This window comes from Adiantum capillus-veneris, chromosome 12 (assembly GCF_014529385.1).
Source record: "Adiantum capillus-veneris isolate H3 chromosome 12, ASM1452938v2, whole genome shotgun sequence".
NCBI lineage: Eukaryota > Viridiplantae > Streptophyta > Polypodiopsida > Polypodiales > Pteridaceae > Adiantum > Adiantum capillus-veneris.
In genome coordinates this window covers 72,811,143-72,834,390 of record NC_140942.1, presented here as the reverse complement: position 1 = coordinate 72,834,390, position 23,248 = coordinate 72,811,143, and the positions used below count along the sequence as shown (strand labels likewise).

Genomic DNA, 23,248 nt, shown 5'->3' with positions numbered 1-23,248 from the left:
GTGAGCGCAGGGCCGCCAAGGGGTGAAGAGAAGATCCTTCTCTAACACAGATTGCAAGCTAAAGAAGAACTTCAAGAACCTCAAGAACCTCAGGACCCTCCAGAACCTCAAGAACTCGAGCACCTCAAGAACCCAAGAACCCAAGTTCCTCGTGAACTTAAGAACCAAAGATCTCAGTGTATGGTCATCACCCGAACCGGAATGGATAATTTGCATGGAGGTGATGGGCATGACAGTAGCAAAGAAGAATCTCACCACCAAGGAGGTTTTTCGGACCCTCCTCCTTCCTCATCTATGCCACGGATTGTCACAAAGTGATGACGTGGCGGACAGCAGAAACCCTAAAATTCCTGCAAACCCTAATTTTTGCCAAAAACCCTAAATTAAGGAAATCGCGGAGGCGGATTATTAAAAAAAAAAAATTTTTTTTTTTTGGAAAATGATGAGCGACACGAATTTTGCTTTTGCTTTTAAAAAAAAAAAAAAAAGAGAAAAGACTCTCTAAGAGAGAGAGAACTGATGCTTTTGATTTTAAAAGCTTTTGGGGCTCTGCTTTTGGGCATCCCTTGTAACCTTTAAATTAGTGGTGAGGGCCTCACTTCTCAGAGCATCTGGACGCAGAGTCTGAGAGTGAAACCCTAACCGCTCTCTTGTACTTTGATGATTGATTAATACAAAAAGAAATACCGAAAGGGGCGCCAGTCTTTGGGGCCAATATCTCTAGGCACGGAACTCCGCCGGGCCAGTGCAAATCTATTGTGATCTGTGAATTGTTTTGAAGTGGTTATTTGGTGCTGTCGCGGTTGATTCTTGACTTGGAGTGTCCAAGTTTGTTACAGTGGTATCAGAGCACGGCCGATTTCTCTTCTACGGGAAATCCGATCCCCGAATTTTTTTCCCGCAGCACCTATGGCTTCAGGCAATGATCAGTCGACTCCCTCTGCATCTGGAGATGCGGGCTCGGATCACAACGAAGATTCAGACAGAGAGTATGGCCCGCCTTGGCCTGCTTGGGCGGAGCGGCGAGAGATGGAGTGTCGCCAGTTGATCGGCGATGCAACAAAGATGATGCTCAATTTTGCCAGGACCCGAAAATGGCAAAATATATGAACCAGACCTCTTTGGAAGAGGTACAGACGGAGTGGCAGAGAACCACAACACCACTCCCGAAACCCGCTCTCAAGGAACCTTCTGCCTCTAAGAAATATACGGAGAAGGAACTGGAGAACGTGGTTGATGCACGGATTGCTCAGCTTTTTGACACGCAAAAGAAAATCAAAAAGCACGGCAAAAAGCAGAAGAAAGGCACTGACTTCCCGGGATATTTAGGTCGTCGGTCGACATTTGACAAGGCAAAGAAATTGAAGAAGCGCGTCAAGTTTGAAGACCTACCCAGTTCTTCTGCTTCTTCTTCTGACAATTCTTCTAGCTCCTCGGATTAGAGCGAAGAAGACAGAAAAAAGCAAAAATCGAAGCAAGACACAAAGCTTCGGAACGGGCAAGAAAAAGGCAAAGAAGGCTACATCTCGCCCAGAGACTGACAGTTCTACTGAGGACTCGTCTACAGACAGCTCAGATTCCGATGACGGAAAGTTTTATGCGAACTAGAAGAATTTTTACAAAGCCAACCAGTATGACTTTCTCGAAGATAAAAGCAAGAAAGTCCGAGAGTTTAAGGAAGGTGGCCACTCGATCGAGTTTGATACTTTTCAGGATACTCAAATGCTTCGAAGGCTTTGTCTTTTATACAGCAGTTTGACATCGCTTTCGCGGGAGGACGCTATTCAGAGCACTCCAAGATTCGGAGAGCTGCCTCTTACTTTAAGGGGAATGCTCGTACTTGGTGGTCCACGCTTCTATTAAGCAAGACTGTGCCAGTTACATGGCTGAAATTCAAGAGGCTTTTTATTTCTTCTTGGTTGACTCAAGAGTTTGAGCGAGATATATGAGTTGCTTGGAACCATCTCCGGATGACCAAGAGCGATACAGTGAATTCTTATTGTGAAAGATTCTGGAGCTCTTTTCTACCCACCTCTTCATTCAAGAAGATCTCGTTCAGAGAACAGATTGAGAGGTTTACCTTGGGTCTACCTACAGAGATCCGAGATCATTGCTTGGAACAGAAATCAGCTTCTATTCAGGAGTTGATGAGTCATGCGAAACGGGGCTTTGCCATTCACTATGGCAGTCTGACCTACCCCACAGATAAGGCCATGACACAACGAGCCGAACAGACTTTTGGGAATGAAAGTAGAATGAAAAAGAGCAACCCAGAGAAAAAAAAGGATGCACGACCCAAGCTTACTCCTGAGGAGAGAGCTCGCTTCATCAGAGAGGGGAAGTGCTTTGGATGCGGGGAACATGGACATATTTCCGCAAAGTGCCCTGATAAGGCACAGAAAGAACAGAATGATAAAGACGATGACACGTCTGAGAGTTCGAGAGCAGCTGAGGAATGTGGCAAAAAAGGCAGATAGAAAAGCAGAACTGGTACCACATGGCGTGGGACCTGCACCGAATCTAATGAATGAAAGTACAAACTTTGCCGCTTTCAGGGCAAAGTGAAGGATCAGGAAGCTCTTTTGAAGGAGCCAAGGCCAACTTCTTTTCACTTGGAATTGGCGGCTTGATTTGGAACTACGCCCGACAGACTGACGCCAAAGGCGGAGGTAGTTCGACGGCACCCGGATGGGATGTTGCCATTACACCGAGCATTGGCAAACTTTGTTTGCAATGACAGGGGTGTTCAAGGCACGTGAGTGACGTTCTACTCGGGATCCCTTGGTACCACGAGAACTACGCCGTGGTTGACTACCGGGCCGAGAAAGCGACTTTGATAAATGAAGGGTTTAGAGATTGTACTTGATGAACTTCAGTTTTCTTACTCATTCTTTTGGGAGAACTGAACGATGGATAAAGGTTGAATATGTTTTGACCTGAAGAAAAGAACGCCAAGATTTTTTTTCTCCACGCTCATGCCGATTGCTTTTGAGAGGGCCTGAAGATCATACCATTGATCTGATATCTGGAAGCACGCCACCGAATCGGCCACCTTATCGTGTGAGCCGAGTACAGAATGAAAAGATTATGAACTCAGTGAAAGACCTCTTGGAAAAGGGTCTTGTCCAGCCTAGTACTTCACCGTATTGCTCTCCAGTGTTGTTGGTTTTGAAGAAAGACGGATCTTGGAGAATGTGCATCGATTATAGCACTCTCAACGAAATCACCATCAAGAACAGATTTCCGATTCCTAGGATCGATGATATACTCGACAGGTTACAGGGATCCTCATGCTTTAGCAGGATTGACTTGAAGAGTGGATATCATCAGATCAGGATAGCACCAGGAGATGTCTACAAGACAGCTTTTCGGACGACTTTTGGGTTATTTGAGTTTTTGGTGATGCCTTTTGGCTTAACCAATGCTCCTGCGACATTTAACCGGATGATGGACAGGATTTTTCGAGAGTACAGGCTATTTGTTGGCACTTTCTTTGACGACATCATTGTTTTCTCGAAGAATGAGGCAGAACACAGAGATCATCTGCTTCAAGTCTTTCAGGCATTACGAGATCACACGTTAGTGATTAATGCAAAGAAAAGTGAATTTTTCCTACTAGAGATACACTTTTTGGGACACATTGTGTCAGAAGCAGGAGTGCGAATGGACCCGGCCAAGATAGAGACTATCCGTGATTGGCCTGATTTGAGGAATGTCCATGAAGTTAGAAGCTTCTTGGGACTGTGTTCGTACTACAGGCGGTTCATACGAAAGTTTGCAGAGGTTGCTTCCCCTTTGCATATCTTGACACAGAAAGGAGTACCTTTTTCGTGGGGACCCACAGAGGTGACTGCCTTTCAGACATTGAAAGAGAAATTCACTACAGGACCAGATTTGACTTTGCCGGACTTGCAGAAGTCATTTGAAGTATTTTGTGATGCTTGTGGTCGTAGTCTAGGTGCGGTCTTGATGCAAGAAGGCCATGTCATAGCTTACGAGAGCCGTTTGTTCTCTAGGCCGCAGATGACAGCACAGATCTATGGGAAAGAGCTTTTGGCGGTTATCCATGCTCTTACTCAGTGGCGGCATTACCTACTCGGAGCGGATTTTACTGTCTTTACAGACCATCAGAGTTTGTGCTACTTCTTGTCACAGAAGCAGCTTTCGGAAAAGCAGATGCGGTGGGTGAACATCTTGTCACAGTTCCACTTCCAGATTGTCCATGTGCAGGGACAGAAGAATGTGGTGGCAGATGCTTTGTCTCGAAAACCGTTGGTTCTGGCTATTTCCGCGATACATCATAGGAGCTTCGAGGATATGGTCGATCAGTATGCCATAGATACAAATTTTGCAGATATTTTCACACGGATACAGGATGGGGAGACAATAGCGGGATACTCCCTTCGGGAAGGCTACTTGATGAAAAAGACTATGTTGTGCGTTACACAGTCGTTGAGGGAAAAGGTTATGACTGATTGCCACTGTCCACCTTTTACGGGTCACCGCGGCATTGCTACCACCATGAAAGGGGTAGAGAGAGGTTTCTTTTGGCGGAGACTGAAGAAGGATGTGGAAGAGTTTGTGCGCAGTTGCTTGGTATGCCAGAAGGTCAAGTTTGACAGACATAAGGCACAAGGATTGTTACAACCTTTACCCATACCCACCCGCCCCTGGGAAAATATTGAAATGGATTTCATTTTTTTTTATCTCCCGAGAATACAGAATGATCACGATGATTTTCCGATTACATGGCACGCCTGAGACGATTGTCTCCGACAGAGGCCCCAGATTTATGAGTTTGTTTTGGAAGGCAATTTGGGAGAACATTGGCACGCGGTTGCAGTTCTCGTCATCGTTCCACTTGCAGACTGACGGGCAATTTGAGAAGTGATTTTACATTTATTGAAGTCTTGTATCTCGGATCAGAAGACTCAATGGGAAAAGAACTTACCTTTGGTGGAATTTGCCTACAATAACACGATACACTCTTCGACGGGGAAGATGCCATGTGAGATTGTTGAGACTGCTGCGAAGGTTCCATCCTTCCTGAGCACGAAAAATTAGAAATTTGAAGCGGATGAATATTCGCGAGATTTGGATACGGCTTTTGCCAAGGTTCGCGAGACTTTGCAGGAGTCTCAAGAACGAGAAAAAGGCAGCGGATCGCCATCGTCGCGACTTGAAACTGAAGGAGGATGATTGGGTGCTCTTACTTTTGAGAAGGCACGCCTAAGAAAGAAAAAGGGAAAGGAGAGGCTTTTTCCAAAGCTTAGTATGTGATACTACGGACCTTTCCAGATTACTGACAAGATAAATGATGTCTCCTTCCGATTGGAACTGCCAGATCCTTGGAGGATTCATAATGCATTGCATGTGAGTCTCTTGAAACCTGTTAAGGGTGATGTGCCTGATGATGGGGAGCCTGATGAGCAACCCAAAGTGGAAGAAAACGAGGAGATCCTTGTTCCTGAACAGATTTTGGCACATAATGATACGAAGAAAGGTAAAGTCCGAAGGCGGTTCTTGGTTAAGTTCAAGAACTTTCCTGCATTTGATGCGAAGTGGATGGAGGAGGAGGACCTAGCAGATACTCCTCGGATTGTGAAACTTTACCTCGATGTTTTGGTTTAGCATAGTCTACTCCAAACGGAACCCAGAACTCAGCTTGGCCGAAGATCTGGTGCAGTGGGATGCACAAGAGGGGAGTTACTCCGCTCCTTTGTCAACAGATGCCTCGATTTTGATACTAAAGTCACTGATGTCTCTTTGAGCTTCAGGGATACTGAGAGCTGACAGTATTCTGCTGGATGACTTTATGAAATGGAATTCCTGATTATGATACTGATTTGTTCTCTACTTCTTGTGAGTGCAGGAACTGATAGCCGAAATGACTGCAGCATTTTGGTCTGATTGATCTCGAATAGACATGGTTGCAATAGGGGTTAGTCAATCGGACATCGATGAGGTCCCGATTGGACCTAGATGTGATTGCTAGCTACATTGCCGATAAATCATGGTCTAAGATCCGAATGAATGTTGAATGTCATGTGATGTCCTGTGATGTCTAGTGATGTCCTGTGATGTCGTGTGATGTGACTGTCGATTTTGTACATGTGCTAGATGTGTGTTCCTAGTACGTAGGTACTAACAGTCAGTGTCTGCTAGTCAATCGGACATCGATGAGGTCCCGATTGGACCTAGATGTGATTGCTAGCTACATTGCCGATAAATCATGGTCTAAGATCTGAATGAATGTTGAATGTCATGTGATGTCCTGTGATGTCGTGTGATGTGACTGTCGATTTTGTACATGTGCTAGATGTGTGTTCCTAGTACGTAGGTACTAACAGTCAGTGTCTGCTAAGACGGTTTATGGCTTTGGTCCGTTTTGCAGGCGTAATCGCGGTCGATTACAATGCTTTCAAGAGGGGGGTATGTCACAAAGTGATGACGTGGCGGACAGCAAAAACCCTAATTTCTGCCAGAAACCCTAAAATTCCTGCAAACCCTAATTTTTGCCAAAAACCCTAAATTCCGAAAATCGCGGAGGCGGATTATTTTTTTTAAAAAAATTTTTTTTTTTTTGGAAAATGATGAGCGACGCGAATTTTGCTTTTGCTTTTTTTTTTATAAAAAAAAAAGAAAAGACTCTCTAAGAGAGAGAGAGAACTGATGCTTTTGATTTTAAAAGCTTTTGGGGCTCTGCTTTTGGGGCTCTGCTTTTGGGCATCCCTTGTAACCTTTAAATTAGTGGTGAGGGCCTCACTTCTCAGAGCATCTGGACGCAGAGTCTGAGAGTGAAACCCTAACCGCTCTCTTGTACTTTGATGATTGATTAATACAAAAAGAAATACCGAAAGGGGCGCCAGTCTTTGGGGCCAATATCTCTAGGCACGGAACTCCGCCGGGCCAGTGCAAATCTATTGTGATCTGTGAATTGTTTTGAAGTGGTTATTTGGTGCTGTCGCGGTTGATTCTTGACTTGGAGTGTCCAAGTTTGTTACACGGATTGCACCAAATCCTATGGAGGCTTTGGTCCAGTCGATGATGGACATGATGGCAAAACAAGAAGTGACTCGCATTGTCGTGGAGCGTGAACGCCAAGAAAGACAAGATCGCGAGCGTGAACAAGCGCGCTTGGCGGACGAGGAACGGAAAAATAGAAAAGCAGCAAGAAAGGCCGACTTGGAACAGGCTTGCTTGGCGGCCGAAGCAAGACAGGCCGACTTAGAGCAATCTCGCTTGGCAGCCGAAGAAAGAAAGGCTACTATGGAGCGTGAGCTTGTGCAAGCGCGCTTGGCGGCTGACGCAAGAAAGGAAGCGGCCGAAGACAAAAAGGCGACTATTGAGCGTGAGCGTGAGCAAGCTTGCGAAGCGGCCTTGGAGGCTGAGCGTGAGGTACAAAGAGATCAACGCATGCAAAAATTAGTCCGACAGGTTCTCACCTCGAAACCCGAGCCGATTAGTTCATCAAGTGGCGCAAGCCGAGATTCTGACTCCAACAACCCCGTCACCGAGAAGTTGATGTTCGGTAAGTATGATGGTGAGATGGATGCTACGATTATTCATTCTTGGTTGCATCAATTTAATGCTTATTTTGCGACAACTAAGAAGACAAGAAATAGCAAGGTTTTGAGCAGCTATGTACCTTGCCGGTGATGCCATTAATTGGTATCACGCATGGCAAGAGGCATAGTTGGCCGCGCACCTAGAGGAAGCCGACGAAGACGTGCCCCTTTCCTTCAATTGGGCCGACTTCCAAGACAAGCTCAAGGCGCGGTTTATGCCACCTCAGTATCTTGCACGATTGAAGGACGATTGGCGCGCTCTCAAGCAAAATGGTATGCCAGTTATGTCTTTCTCTAATCGTGTTTTGCAGCTCGGCACTCAATTACGCAAATCATATGCAGAGCGCAAAGAGGCATTTCTTTATGGATTGGACGAGTATATCAAGTTTGATGTTGAGGTACCTGATCCAATCGATCTCAACACAAATGTTGTTGTGGCACATACTGGAGGATGTGCAGGTTCAGAGGGGGTGGATGTACATAGTGTGAAATAAAAATATTCACCCACTTTTGACACTTCTTGATGCATGTAAATAAAAGCATTGATGCATGCAAATAAAAGCAATCATGTATATATTGTGATATATGTTGACGCAGCTACTGCGGTCGCTATCATGTATATACCTATTCAAGGAGTCGTGCCCCTAGATGTGGCATCTTTGTAAGCTTTTCCACTTGATAAGATGCCTATTTTGGTTTTATGATGTACATACTCCAAGTGTTTCATGGTGGCACACTCATCTCGCCTGTAAAGAATGATGCGAGTAAAAACTGCATAAAATAGCAGCTAGCAAATGCTGTTGCAGGATTGCATGGAAAGTGACCCAAAATGGTATATTGATGAAAAATGATGCTTATCTATGCTTCTTGTGCTTATGCGAGTGATCCCACAAATTTAGGGATTTTTCTAACTCTGTTTGGGATTTTTCGCATCAAAAATGGCTTTTTTTTTGTCAAAAATGAGTTGAAAATGACCTAGTTTTTAGTCCAAAGTGGCAAAATGGCCCAAAAATTGACACATCACCTCATATTTCCGTGGGGAAGAGAGGGAGGGCTGATTTTTACAGGAAAAACCTGCAATTTTGCTCTATTGTGCAATAGCTTCCATGGTTGCCTAATCTATGTGTGTTGCAGTCCCGCCTCTTCGTAATCTTATATCTGAGCTTGTGAGGGAGTCAATCAAGGTTTCCCCTTATCAAAATGGTGTGAGAAGCTAATAAGTCTCTGCAAGATCAAAAAACGTCCCCGTGAAAGTGGAATCTTGTGCATTCCTTTCAACTGTTTGGTGCTACGACTATGTAATTGGGGGCGAGGCTACATGATACCATGAAAGAGGTTTGGGTTTTGATTGAGATTTGTGCTTGTATGAGCATTGAGGTTTCATGGCTGAAACTTTAGTGTTTTTAAATGGTCTTTTTAAGTGAAATTGAATGTGATTTGGTGATCCTCTCATCATAATCTCAACTACGAAAACAAGCAATTTCCAAGCACGACAGGAAAGAGGGTTTATGACTTTGCTGTCACGAACGCTCTTAGATTTTCAGTCACCCTTAGAAAGAGGGTTGGTGATTCTCCACAAACGCTTTTTCACAAAGTGTTTGTGATTCTATCACGAACTCTCACAGCCAGAGGTTTTGCACCTTCCCAGCTAGACCGCACACATTCCGACAACACCGTAAAATGTATAGCCGAACCACTAACGGACTAGTGCTATCACCGTTGTCCTCGGCTCTAGAAAATTGCCAGGTTGGCGGCACAAAAGCCATAAAGGATAGAGGAACATGAGGGGGTGGTGAGCGTGCAGGAGAGGTGGAAACTTGAAAGGGTGGTGTGCCAAGGATAAGGTTAGGGGGGTTGAGATGGGGCAACGCAATGGCAGAAAGAGCTGAAGATGGCAGAGGTGGGATTTAGTCTTCATAGCTAAATGTGAGGTAGCTTAGGGCGGATGCCGTGTAGTAGAGGGTGTGTATGCAGGTAGCGATAGAACTGGCTAAGTAGCTGAAGCTTGTGAGATTGTCGGGGAGGTAGGCTGTCGAGCTGGTGGGTGTGGTGCTACAGGAGGAGGCGTCCGCTAAAAGGTATGGTGACGAGGGGCCTTCTGCCAACCCTCCGCTACAGCATCCCACCTCTCTCTATCAATGTAATCTGATACCTCATCTATGTACATACCAAATAAAGTAGGGGACAGTGGACAGAGAGAGAGAGAGAGAGAGAGAGAGAGAGAGAGAGAGAGAGAGAGAGAGAGAGAGAGAGAGATGGGGATGCCCACTGTCCCCTACTTTATTTGGTATGTACATAGATGAGGTATCAGATTACATTGATAGAGAAGGTGACAGAGGTGCTCAACTTGCAGGGTCATGGATCCCTTTGTTGTTGTATGCAGATGATATTGTATTCATAGCAGAATCAGAGGCAGCTAGATGCATTACATAAATTCGCGGAGGACAGTGGATTGTCGGTAAACCTGGGTAAAACCGAAGTTATGGTGTTTAACACCACACCGCAGTGGGTTAGGAGATCGGCACCTACATTTGCATATGGCCAGGATACAGTAGAGTACACAGATGCATACACATACCTTGGGGTGGTATTTGCAGGACCGAAGTTTACTCTTAAGAAGGCAGCGGATGCTAGATTATCCAGAGCCTCTGCGGCCCTGGGAGGGTTGGAGAGGATGTGTTCACAAGTGCAGTTTCAGGAACCACAAACAAAACTTTGGCTCTTTGATACTGTGGTGGCTTCGGCTATGCTTTATGGGGTCCAGATTTGGGGACCATTTGTGGATCCATCACTGGCAATTACACGAACGGAGATTAATAAAATCATCCGTTAGGATCTTATACAGTTGGATACTAAGAGGACATGGGTAGACCCTGCACAAGAATTGGGCACGAAGATGGCCGACTACAAAGAAAACTTCCTACAACTATCTGAAGATGGATTTGTGATTCGCCCGAGTTACATGGATACCCACCTGTCTCATGGTTTGAGATGTGCTATTGGTCAAATTCGTACATCCTCACACCAGTTGGAAATTGAATTTGGCAGATTTAGGGGAATCCCACCTAAGAGCAGAATTTGCAAGTTATGTGGAATGGAGCCGGAGACAGAATTACACTATATATGCCACTGCACAGTGTACTATGAGATACGTGAGCGTTTTCATTGCCTCTTTAAAGAAGGCTTTGGACCTCTAGATAGAATCATGCAATACCAAGATCAAAGATGCTTAGGCTTGTACCTACTGGAACTACATCAGCACAGGGATAATCTAATGAGAAGAAAGAGCACTACAACCTCAGAGGCAGATCATAGATTTCTTCGGATCGAGAGAAGCAGGAGTGGAAGGGGAAGCAAGAGGCCAGCAGCCAACACAAAGGAGTACCCACATTCATACCAAAGGCACCCTAATTGACAGAGCGATTGAGCTTAGGAGATCGAGACGACCACGACCAAGATGCAGAAGCACACTTCACCGGAGGAGACTACAACAAAGGATTAGAAGCATTCTAGCCAGACACCCAGAATGCTCCTAAGAAGTTTATTTAATACTTTGTATTTAGTTTTTTCACATTTACTTTCACACTTGGTACTTTAGTACCAAGGTACCCAGACATTGTAACAGATTCACCACTTTTGTATCAGTTTGGTCTCATAGGTCATTCTCGCCTTTTGAAGACGTTAATATAACATTTCATTTCTCTCTCTCTCTCTCTCTCTCTCTCTCTCTCTCTCTCTCTCTCTCTCTCTCTCTCTCTCTCTCTCTCTCACACACACACACACACACACTCACACACACATGCCATCATGGTCACCATGAAACCATAGTTACCGAGGACCGAAAATCGGAACTCGGAACAAGGAACAAGAACGGGGGTAAAATGCCATTCCCTATTGGGCGAAAGCATGAATGGTTAGTACACTTTTATGGGTTGGAAACTTCTTTTCAATAGCTACTTTTTCAAAAGTGGGGACTAGTAAAATCTTTGCAAACCGTTTTTAAATTTTGCTTCCTCCTTTTATTAAGCTATCTATTGATATACAACATGCCCGGGATTTTTTCATTTTGGTCAAGCATATTAGGTCAATCACTGCAAAAATAGCTATGTCCCGGACACAGTTTTTTTGTCCACCCACTCATGCTTTCACCCACATTACGGATACTCATGTCTGAAACACGAAATGGGGACTCAGAACAGGAAGTTGGAATGGGAATGGGAAGTGGAGACCTAAAAATTGTACACGAAACGCCTTTCTGCACGAGCGAAACCTTGAAAACCTCCCTTAATATTTAGCACAACAAGGATAAGACAACACAAAGACTTAATCTAAGATACACATTACAAATAACAATAAACAAATTCTTAAATCCTAATGTAAGCTAAAGACTAAAATGAGAATCTACTATGTATCTACCGAAGAGGCAAAACATAACCAAACTAGTACAATGTTGAAACCTTGACAACATGCAAACTAGATCTCTTGCCGGAGTAATGTGGAGTTGCCAAATGACAATACGCTTTTGCCAATTCTTTGAGAAAATTGCTAGAACTCTCTGGCGCACCTCCAAATTGACCAATGTAGTAGTTCACTACACATGGAGTTAATAAAAAATACCAAAAGAGGTGCCAATCTTTAGGGCCAATCAGATATTGGTCTCTCTATTTCCTTCTCTTAAATCTTTTATTCTACATGTGAAGTGTTGATTTCATTTTTAGTTTACGTCATACGGGTCATAAAAACTTTTTGTCATTAAGCTACAGGAAAACTAGTCAAAAAGACTTGGCTCCATTTTGTGTTGTGATGCTGTTTGGTGGTCCCATACGCTTCCAAATGCGTAGAAGTGCCCAATTTGACACATAGCATGGGCCGGGACCATGGAGACGGCCTCCAATGGCCATGATTTCTAATTGATCCCTCTCCATAGTATCAAGTGAAGGAATAAGACATGAAGAAGACCTTGTCAATAGTGTGACAAGTTACAACTAACCTGGTTACATCAGTTATGCGTGGCATGTGACACCTAAATTCATCCATACAAAAACATGACGCCCATTCTCAAACCAAGCGAGCCCTCAACCATAGAAATGCTCGATACACATAAGTCTTGTATATAAAAACTTCTACAAAGAAGAATACAAAAACAAAGATGTAGCACGCAACCAATTGCAAACTTGTGCACCTCATTCAATGGAAAAACTACTTGTCAAAAGTCAATGGAGTCAAATTTGAGATGAGACACACTCTTCTCAAAACCATTCATAAAGCTAGTAAAATTGTGTATAATATTCTGCACTAAAGAGGAAAACTCCCAAGAGCATCCTTCTTTTCTCATTCAACACATATAAAAAGACATCTTGTGATAAAACTTACTAGGGTTGCTGACATCCACATAAAGTTGTCGAAGAGCTTCGGATGCTCCTTCGATGGGCCGACCACCTCGCAAAAGAACTCCATCAATATCAAAGGCTATGCCCAAAGGGTACCTATGACCGACTCTCTCTCTCTCTCTCTCTCTCTCTCTCTCTCTCTCTCTCTCTCTCATAACAAGACTTGAGTTCAACTCTCCTCATCGGATAGATCTTCAAGGTCTCTTGGGATAGTTTCCTACGACGTTAAAACAATCTTCTTCTCGGGTGTGTGGTGTGGGTGTGTGTGTGTGTGTGTGCTAATAAAAAGAGGAAAATGGTATAACCTTTCTATCACCCAAGTGTGGTAGATTGGTTATGCCATCTCCCTCTTGAATAACAGGTCTTGAGTTCAACTCTCCTCGTTGGATAGATCTTTAAGGTCTCTTGGGATAGTTTCCTACGATGTTAAAACAATCTTCTTCTCGAGTGTGTGTGTGTGTGTGTGTGTGGGGGGGGGGGGGGGGGGGGGTGTGCTAATAAAAAGAGGAAAATGGTATAACCTTTCTATCGCCCAAGTATGGTAGATTGGTTATGCATTTCGCTCTTAAATAACAGGTCTTGAGTTCAACTCTCCTCGTCGGATAGATCTTTAAGGTCTCTTGGGATAGTTTCCTACGACGTTAAAACAATCTTCTTCTTCTTCTCCTCTCTCTCTCTCTCTCTCTCTCTCTCTCTCTCTCTCTCTCTCTTCCCCCCCCCCAAGCGTCGAGTGGATTCACTTGTTTTCCTCATGACATGGGGCTAGCACAGTGGATTATGTTTTGGCTCAACCTAGTTTCATACCCTCTATTCATGACTTTACAGTTGGGCCCAGGCCTATCGGAGTAGTTGTAGATCATGCCCTCCTCACTTTTACCGTCTCATTCCAGTTCAGCACAGGCCGACTGGCACAGACATCTACGCATACCCAATACACTTTTACTTTGGAGACTGATCTGTCTACATAGATGGCATCTACAGACGCTTATGCACAGAGGATCCGGGGAGACCTCTAGAGGAGCTCACTTATATATTGACAAAGACACTACAGAATGCAACAACAGAGGCATACCCACACATTGAGCCTGGGCAACGATGATGTTCTGCGAGCATACCCCATAATAGTTGGTATGATGAGGAGTGTAGAGAGACCACAACCCGACTTCAGAGGGAGGTACTTCTAGGAGTCATCACTCACAGGCAGTCACGGATTGCTTCTCGGCGTTTGGTGCAACAGAAGAAGAGGGCGTTTCTAGCTCGATCAGAGCAGGATTTATACCAGTTGTTTTTGAACAAGGATTCACGCAAGGCATGACGACTCTTCCATGGGCATTCTCCCCCACCAGTCATCACTTCTATGGAGGTATGGGGTCAGTAGCATCATCTCTCTATACAGTCTCGGGGTAGCCACCTCTTCTGGATCCACCAGAGCCATGCCCACACACATGTGCTTTCTTTACCACCGAGATGGTAAAGAAGGCCATTGACAGGATGAGGACTAGGAGAGCATATGATCACGATGACCTAGTAGCAGAGCATTTTATACATTCCAGAGATCTACTTGCAGAGCTTCTAGCAGTGATGTTCAACCTGCCATGTGTGAGGCAAAGGTACACGGAACGGGAACGGGGGGCTCCGGGATGTTTCCGGAACATGGGGGCCTCGGGGCGGCGGAACCGGAACGGAGGCCGGAACGGTAGCCTTGAGGGAAAGGAAGAGGGAGAGGGAGAGAGAGCCTTGAGGGAGAGGGTGAGCTAGAGAGCTTGAGAGAGGATTTAAAGGCCTTCTTTATATAGGAGAGGATGGAAATAGCACCCCCCCCCAAAAGTTAAAAAGACCTGTCCCAAACTATCAATTTTTTAAACTTTGGCGTTCCGGGTTCCGGCTGTCCCGGGTTGCCGTTGTGGGTGGTGAGATCGATTTTCTTATGCTACACGAGCATCATCTCTATGAGAGCCACATTAGACGATGTGGTCAGATTTTGCGTGGTCGCTATGAGACATTTTGGTCAGCTGCATTTGGACCTGGAGGCATCCAAGGCAGGGTATGTATGACTATTGCAGACTCATGGCAGCAGGCCATTGTGGGCAGAGGTGTTATTGTCCCAGGCAGGGCACAGTGGATTACTATGCAGTTTCAAGGTTGCCTCATGGGATTCCTGAACATATATGCGCCCAATGTGGCAAGTGCACGAGCAGAGTTTTGGTCTCATGTTGTTGAGTCTGCCGCATGCAGAGTAGTGGTGTGTTGGGGGGAATTTAAAAATGTTGGAGAACCCCTCTGACAGGATTGGAGGTGGCCATGCTGCAGTGCACGGGGCTAAGTTGGCAACTTGGGAGCGCCTATGTCTGACTATGAGGGTTTCTGATGTTTGGCAACACTTAAGTTTTGTGAAACCCCAAGAAAGCCTATTTTTCTCTCCCTCTAACTGCACGGTAGGAGGAGTGAATCTATCACGGATAGATCGCTTCTACGCTAGTGACCACATTTGTGACATGGGGGGATCTCTTTGCATCCTGGCAAGGACTACTTTTTTTTACCACGCGCCAGTTTTCTCACTGTAACAAACAGATAGAGGAGGGGGGTTGCGATGCTACCCATCCCCGAGAGGATCTTGCTAGATCCAGAGCTTAGAGAGCGAGTGGAGGCACTTTGGAAAGAGATTCTGGACGCGCAAGACACCCCTGCTGGTAGAGTGGCCTCTGGACCGGCAGAGCTTAGTCGCTTCTTCCTTCAGGAGTCTGCACCTCGTTTGGTTGCAACCCAGGAGGAGGAGAAACGTCTTCGACGGGGCATTGTTTCCTTACAGACGATGCAGGAGCAGCGTCCAGATAGTCCTTGGTTGGAGGAGCAGATGCAACAGGCTAGGCAAGAGTTGACTAGCATTGAGGAGCGGCGTCATGAGTTTGCCTTCCATCGACAAGCATCTCAGTGGACCCAGGTTGGTGACAGAGTTACTGGGAAGTTTTTTGCGACAATGGGGCTACGCCATGCGCACACGTGTTAGTCAGTTGAAGAGACCTGACGGGTCAGTTGCTTCAGAGCCTGCGGATATGCGTGCAATTGCTACTGACTTCTACCAAGATATGTTGTCAGTTGAGCCTCAGTCAGAGCGCCAGGATGCATACAGAGAGCAGGTTTGGGCACAGATGCCTTGCCTTGTTACCGAGGAGATGAGACAGAGACTTGAGCTTCCCCTCCAACTAGAGGAGCTCCATGAGGCCCTCAAAGCACTCCCTCGAGGTAGCTGTCCAGGGGAGGATGGCTTGACTCCCAGTTTTTTCTTGGAGTACTAGGACTTGCTTGGTTCAAATCTTTGCAGCGCATTCTAGTACGTTTTGCACACTGGCGAGATGCCTGACAACATGAGTGAGGTCTTGATCTACTTGATTCCCAAGGAGAGCGGCTCCTTGGATGAGATTTGACAGTGGCGACCCATTACCATCCTCAACTCATCTTACAAAATTCTAAGCTTGAGGATCTAGCCACTACTAGAGAGCATTATATATGGGTCCCAGACAGGTTTTGTCAAGGAGCATAGTATCCTTGACAACATCTTCACTTTCTGGGAGGTGTCTCCCTCGCGCGTCTCCGAGGAGAGGATTTGGTGATACTCCTCGATTTTAAGAAGGCCTACAATAGAGTTGACTGGGACTTCTTGGAGGGCACTCTACACAGGATGGGCTTCACACATGCTTGGATCAGAGGTGTGTCAGCTCTCTACAAGCGTGCACACAGTCAGGTGCTTTTGGCAAGGGGGAGAGGGGAGCGTTTCTTGCTCACACGTTCGGTCAGTTAGGACTGCCCTCTTGCCCCCTTTCTCTTTTTGTTCTTTGCTGAGGCGATGAGTAGATTTTTGACTTCTCAGTACGTTGGCTTGCATGGTCTTGAGCTCCCTATCAAGGCAGATGAGCTTCTAGACGCTAAGTTTGCCGATGACTCAGCCTTGTACTTGAAGGGCCAGGAGGTCAATCTTCACAGGTGTAAGCACGCTCTTGAGGTTTTCTGTTGTGCATCAGGCGCACTGATCAACTGGAGGAAGACCGTAGCTTTCTGGGTTGGCAGTGCTCCTCGCCTGATTGGTCACCAAGTGAGAATTTTAGGTGGATCCCCCCAGGGACTGCAGTTCGTTACTTGGGTTGTCAGGTTGGCCTGGACTTGTACCCTGAGCAACAGAGACTGCTCCCCTCCTCCTGTTCATTCGGAGGAAGTTGCTGCATTGGAGTTCAGCACGACTCTTTGGCAGCCAGAGTTATAGTGGCCAACTAGGTGTTGTTGGCTACTACGTGGTACATCACGTCTTGCTGGATCTTCTCGAGCTCCTATATCAGCCAGTTAGAGAGGCTGATCAACAACTTTTTTTGGTCTAGGCACGACACTCAATTTGCCCGGGCCAAAGTAGCCTGGCAGATCATCACTCTACCATGTTCTTAGGGGGGGCTAGGGATCATAGACCCAGCACAACAGAGCAGAGCCCTTCTTGGGAAGTTTGTTGTCAGAGGACTGCTTCTAGGGGAGGAGCCCTAGAAGGAGTTGTTGCTTCAGCAGCTTAGAGCTCAAGTGCCTCATGCAGGAGGCCCTTGGAGCCCTTCCATCAGGTGGATCTTTACAGAGATGCGCAAAGTTGGTCTGAGCAAGAGACTGGAGGATCGATTTGCGGCGAGCCTGCTTCGCTCTTGGGAGCAGCTATGGAGTGGCTTGGAGCAGCACCAGCCCACTTGCACGAAGGAGCACATGAGACAGCCCCTTGTTTGGAACCCCATGTTTAGCACTCAAAGAGGCCATGGCCCACTTGGTTGGTAGTAGGCCTCATGTTCCTTGGGGTCCCATGGCAAAGGGTCCAACCCACATTCTAGGCGACTGGCTTCAGTTCTCACGTTTGCCAGAGGAGGTACAGAGCACCCAGCAACAGGGCATGAGAGGGGTGCAGAGCATGGGCCAGGACATTACAGAGGCTCTGCTAGCTGAGTGGCTCACCCCTCCAGAGCTAGCAGCTCAAAGATGGTTGGGGGCCTTCACGCGACTAGAGGTCCTCATCACAGTTCCTGCTTGCTCGGAGTCAGTACCTCCATGTTCTTCGAAATCCAAGGAGAGGGTGTAAGGTGCAACGGAATGAATGTTGAACTTTGCTAAAGATGAGTGCTCTGAACTGTGCTCAAGGTTCCTTTTACTTACGGAAGGGAGAGCCTTCCGTTCCTTTAGTGAGAGAGTGCAATGGACACAAACAAAGTGGTGAACATTGTGAGTGAAGGTGCTAAGACTAAGAGATAGAGAGAGAAGAATACGACACCAGAATGTTGTCAAACCCTCCTCCGAAGGCCCCACTCTCTATGGCGAGAGCGGTCTACTTATGATTGCACAAATCTCTACAATGCTTGGACTTGCCAACGATGTCGACGACAATGAGGACGACGACGAGACGGGCTGAAATCTGAAAATGCTAATGGCTGAAATCTGCAAATCTTTATCTGCTGAATTCTGACTCTATGTCGGTGACAATGTCGATGGCGACGATGCAACGACGACACGCTGAAAACGCAGATGCTGAAATCTGCGTTTTCCGGGCTGAGACTGCGAACTTTGCGGGATCTGACCGTGCAGCGAGAATCTGCTGCGGGAAGGTGAGATCTACGAGGTTCGGGGGTTCTACTGCGGGTGCTAACTGTTGAAAACTGAAAACGCTGATGCTTGTGGGGATTCCGTCGCAAAGATCTGCAAAAACGCTGAAGTGCCTAGCAGATGCAAAAACGCTAGGGCTGATGTTTGTCCTTGTGGTGGAAATCTATTAACGCTAGGACTGATCTGCTGTGTTTCTGTCGCCCAGGCTGTCCTTGATGAAAAATGCTGGGCTGATCTTGAGTCTATGGCTGAAAACGCAAAGTTTGCCGCTGGTGGGGGGTCTTGTTGAGAAGGTGTCTGTTGAACGCGAAGTTCCTGCTGCCTCTTCTACTAGAAAGTGCTAGCGCTAGGTTTGCTTATATACAAAGTTAGCAAAATTGCCCTACCTACTTTCCAACAAAAGTCACTTAAAAATAATAAGTGAAAAATGTCAAAAATAGGGAAAATAGATCTATGCACTGTAAAAATGCTACTGATGGTTTCTGATTGAAATTTGATGGTCATGTTGTGTGCAACCAGAGGATATGCATCTACTCTAAGTCTCTGGACATGCACGGTCTACTAACAGACTCACAAAAGTGCCAGATCACTTCCTATTCTAGACTGACTTGACTGAACTGAACCCTGGTTACGCTGTAGCTTGTCCACTGACACATAGGGTTGGATGTGTCACGTGACAGAGGGTCAACCTCACAGAGTCCTAGTAGAGGCTCCACAGGTTGTAGAGTGCTATTTTCAAAGGATACGACTAGGTGCGCATCTATGGGAGGACCTGTGTCAGATCCTGACCCAGTAGACCTTGAGACATTCCACTAGAGGCTTTGGGCTTGGGAGAGCTGCCCTCTGGCACGAGTACAGTGGGACCCTAGAGAGTGGTTTTGGAGAGACCCCTTCTCTTCAGCCGACCACCTTGAAATCCCTTTCTTTCAGTATAATGTTCAACTGGGACGTCACATACTCGCAGCACGAAGAGAGGCTCGTCCTGCTGCAACACTTCATTGGCAAGAGGAGGGTCTCAGCTGAGTTCTTGTCAGGTTTTTGGGAGCGGTTGTGGGATTCCAAACAGCCGAGGAGAGTCACTTTGTTCCAGTGGCTCGTTGCACACAGAGCTACAGCAGTGGCTTTTCGGCAACCTGTGCAGCTTGTGGTCATCCTTTCGAGAGTCAGCGACATTGTCTGTGGGACTGCCCCATGGCACAGCAGGTTTGGCTTCGGGTTCTTCGGCCAATACCTACTCTTTCCACAACTCGACAGTACACTTGGGGCGCTGCAGCTTGGTCCACTCTTACGGGCCCTGCGCTCCAGTTTGAGTTGGCTTCCACCAGCAAGATGATAGTGATCCAGGGAGTCGACCTACACCCTAGGAGTGGTGTAGTGAGGAGAGAGGTGTGTTGGGAGCTCATTTGTGGCCTGACACTCTAGTTCATTTGGCGGGCTCGCTGCTTCCGCATCTTCGAGGCTCGCCTTGTTCCACTGGCAAAGATTGTTCGTGATGTTTGGCTGGAGTTGGTCCACACTCTCAGGGGCCGACTGCATGTGGGAGACTGGAGTGCAGAGAGGCTTTCTTGCGACTTTAGCGCCCAGGGCCATTCTTCACCATGGTCCAGGGTGCACCCAGGTGGCACTACCGTCCACTTGTGTGGCTTTTTCCTCCTCCCATTTCGTGATCTAGTCCCCCATTGTACATATTCTGTTTTTTCAATGGGAGATCTCCCCTTGCTGTTGATATAGACCTCTCTAGTAGAGGTGATTGTAGCCCTATGGGCAGTTTTATTAACTAATGGAAGGATCTTTTTCTCGGGAAAAAAAAGAAGAAGAAGAAGAAGAGAAAAAGGGGAAGGAAAAGAAAGAAGAAAGGAAAGAAAAGAAAGAAGAAGAAGAAGAAAAAGGAGAAGAAAGAGGAAGGGAGGGTTTTTCTTGCTCTCTCTCGCTCTCATCTTCGGCAAGGTAAGAGGGAAGAGTATCGACTTTGTACCTTGGGAAGAAAAAAGCAATCAGAGAGAGCTCTTGATGGCAATTGAAGGAAGGAGGAGAGCAAGACAAAAGGGAAGCACAGGAGAACAGAGGGAGCGATCTCGCTCGCTACGAACGTCAGCACTCGTTATCGTCGTCGGTGCTCTTTGTCTCAATTAATCCAATTTCCATCATCATCATCAGTTTAAACTTTGTTTATCTTGTTGATAAGTTCTAGTGTCGTTAACGACGCGCTTAATCTTCGTAAGGAGCTTAAACTCCTTAATCCAGATGTAAATCGAGAGATGGTGTCGTTAACGGCCCACCTTGGCTATTTATTAAGCTATACTTAAGGTTTATTGATGTTTATGGTGATTGTCGAAGCTTTCCGTGTCTGATGTTCTCTCTCTCAACCCTCCCATAGCAGAGGCCCCGCACCCCCCTTCTCGACTCACGTTTCGAACACATATTACCCGACAACGATCTTGCCCATGTGTGAAGATAGACGCAATGACCCTGCTCCGCTGCCCTAGAGCAGCAGGCTGAAGATTCCCATGGATTGCGAAGAGTCTACAGCAGCTCAGTGCAAGTCTGTAACACAACGGGGACCATGTGCCAACGGAAAAGAACAGATATAACACTTTTAGCACTTCAAATCTCAAAGAAAGAGAGAGAGAGTGCACGACACACGAGACGGGGAGTGGCGGAGTTCCACTCAGAGAGAGCACTGGCCCCAAACCTTGGCGCCTCTTTCGGTGTTTCTTTATATTGCTTGAACTCGGTACAATGCCAGTACTCACGCTCGGCACATTCACCCAGTAGAGTGCCAGAGAGTGAGCCCTCTGCACATATTTAAAAGCCCTTGGCCTATTAAAAGCGGTTACATGAAAAGCTTGAAACTCAAAAGCATCCGGCCCTCAATCCTCCAACTCCGACCCTCCATACATGATTCATAAAGGATCTCCAAGCAGCTACACCATTGCATACTCTCCATATATTGCCTTGTACTAACATTTATTCTATAGTAAAAAAGGAAATACTACTCTAGTAACAAGGTATGGTCCTTGAGAGGGTTGATTGGGACCTTGTTGTGGTCTTAGTGTCTCTTTAACCATCTCTCTTTTTCTATAGCCCTATCCATCCTCTCAAGTGATCCATCCAATTCTCAAGATAAGAAGTACCCGTGGGTGGTGTATGATAAAAGTTTTGGTTCATGCTATCATTCATTACACATGAAGGTTAAACCGCCCTAACAAGTTGCATATACTTTGTAACCAACCACACAAATCTTATAGCCAACAAGCTAACTAAGTGACCCTCGTAGCCTTTTTTATTAAACCTATGTTAAACTTACCATAAGGAGCTTAAAAGCTCCAAAAATCTCAAATGCTAGAGCTCAAATCTTCATCAAAGCTTGAAATCCTTTAGTTGAAAATCCATTCCACACCATGAGGCTAAATACCCAATTATAGTTATCAAGCTAGTGTTTAAGTTAATTAACGCTAGCCCCGAACTAATCCTAAAAGCGCAAGCATCTATATCATAATCTTTGGGCAATAACATATAGATAGTTATACTCATGTTCAAACACTCTCACAGTCCATTATTTTAAACTGTCAATTTCCTTCATGGACTTCAAGAAATAGGTTAGAATATCAACGTCTCTTCAGGAAAAGCTTTGGTGCACTCAAGAAATTGATGAAGTAGAGTGGTAAGGTCTCTTCCTTGTGGAGTTGCATGGACAACAGTACAGTATGATGCTAGAAGGGGCGGGTCAAGCAAAGAAGGGCAGCTACCTGATGAGTGTGAACATAGCATACGCTAATGGCAAGGGTACAGCTTCCAACCATTCAAAATTGCATGATCCATGAGGGCTTGAGCCAGCAAACAACGTCAGTTATCACGATCCCGCTCTTGCCATCAGCTCTACATCCTGATTCAGGTATGCTGGCTGCCAGGAGAAAGCTCGAGAAGCAAACTCAGGATGCTCCACCACTGATACACTTCATATTGTAGCCAGAAGTAGGGCATAGTCTTCTTAATTGAGCATGCTTGTATGCAGTGATGCATAGGCATGTATCACATGAGACACACCCCAATTGTACACATTTTTTTCACTTTCATTCACCGTAGAGATATGGACATTTCATACATTGGACTCTCTCTCTCTCTCTCTCTCTCTCTCAGGGTTGAAAGAAATAAGTACCTCGCGGTCCTAATGGATTGAGAGAACCGGCGACCAGCGCAGTAACACGAACGTCTGAGGTTACCAACCCTCATGCCAGCTTCCAGTCTTTCCACGGAACAGTTTTCAAAGTTTTCAAACACACGAGCATGGGACTAGCATCTATTCTTTCTATATATTAAGCAGAGAGACATTCACGGGGCCACATGGTGCAATTTGTTTCATCCGAGTGCACTAGAGAGAGAGAGAGAGAGAGAGAGAGAGAGAGGCCGGCCACACTAGTTCAATTGACGAAGCACTCTAGTTAACTAGTGTGGCCGGCCTCTCTCTCTCTCTCTCTCTCTCTCTCTCTCCACCCCCTCAGCACTAAACGGATGGAAAGAGATGGGATCCGCGGTGGGGGTCGAAAGGGGGAATCTCGAGGCGAATGGAGGGTGGAAAAAAATGGGTGCCAATCGCAAGCACGGGGACTCGAACCCTCGCCACCACTGTGAGAGTCCAATGCATCTATTCTATATATTAAGTAGAGAGAC

The 23,248-nt window shown here is 46.1% G+C and overlaps 1 protein-coding gene across 11 annotated transcripts in view; it reads right to left on the bottom strand.

Annotated features, from left to right (window-relative positions):
- Positions 1-22,913, bottom strand: part of LOC147445944 (hydrolase family protein / HAD-superfamily protein) — a 67,848-nt gene extending 44,935 nt beyond the window's left edge. For 2 of the 11 annotated variants that reach the window (XM_086525262.1, XM_086525263.1), the window contains exons 1-2: positions 22,737-22,902; positions 12,942-13,054 (exon numbers count right to left, since the gene is read on the bottom strand). In XM_086525262.1, the coding sequence (XP_086381388.1) occupies positions 12,942-13,054; positions 22,737-22,810 (187 nt within the window). In that variant the 5' untranslated portion in view covers positions 22,811-22,902. Of the gene's footprint in view, positions 1-12,941; positions 13,055-22,326; positions 22,482-22,736 lie in introns of all 11 variants that reach the window. The other 9 variants (XM_086525259.1, XM_086525265.1, XM_086525261.1 and 6 more) reach the window with 9 other exon arrangements.
- Positions 22,914-23,248: the final 335 nt, after the last annotated feature.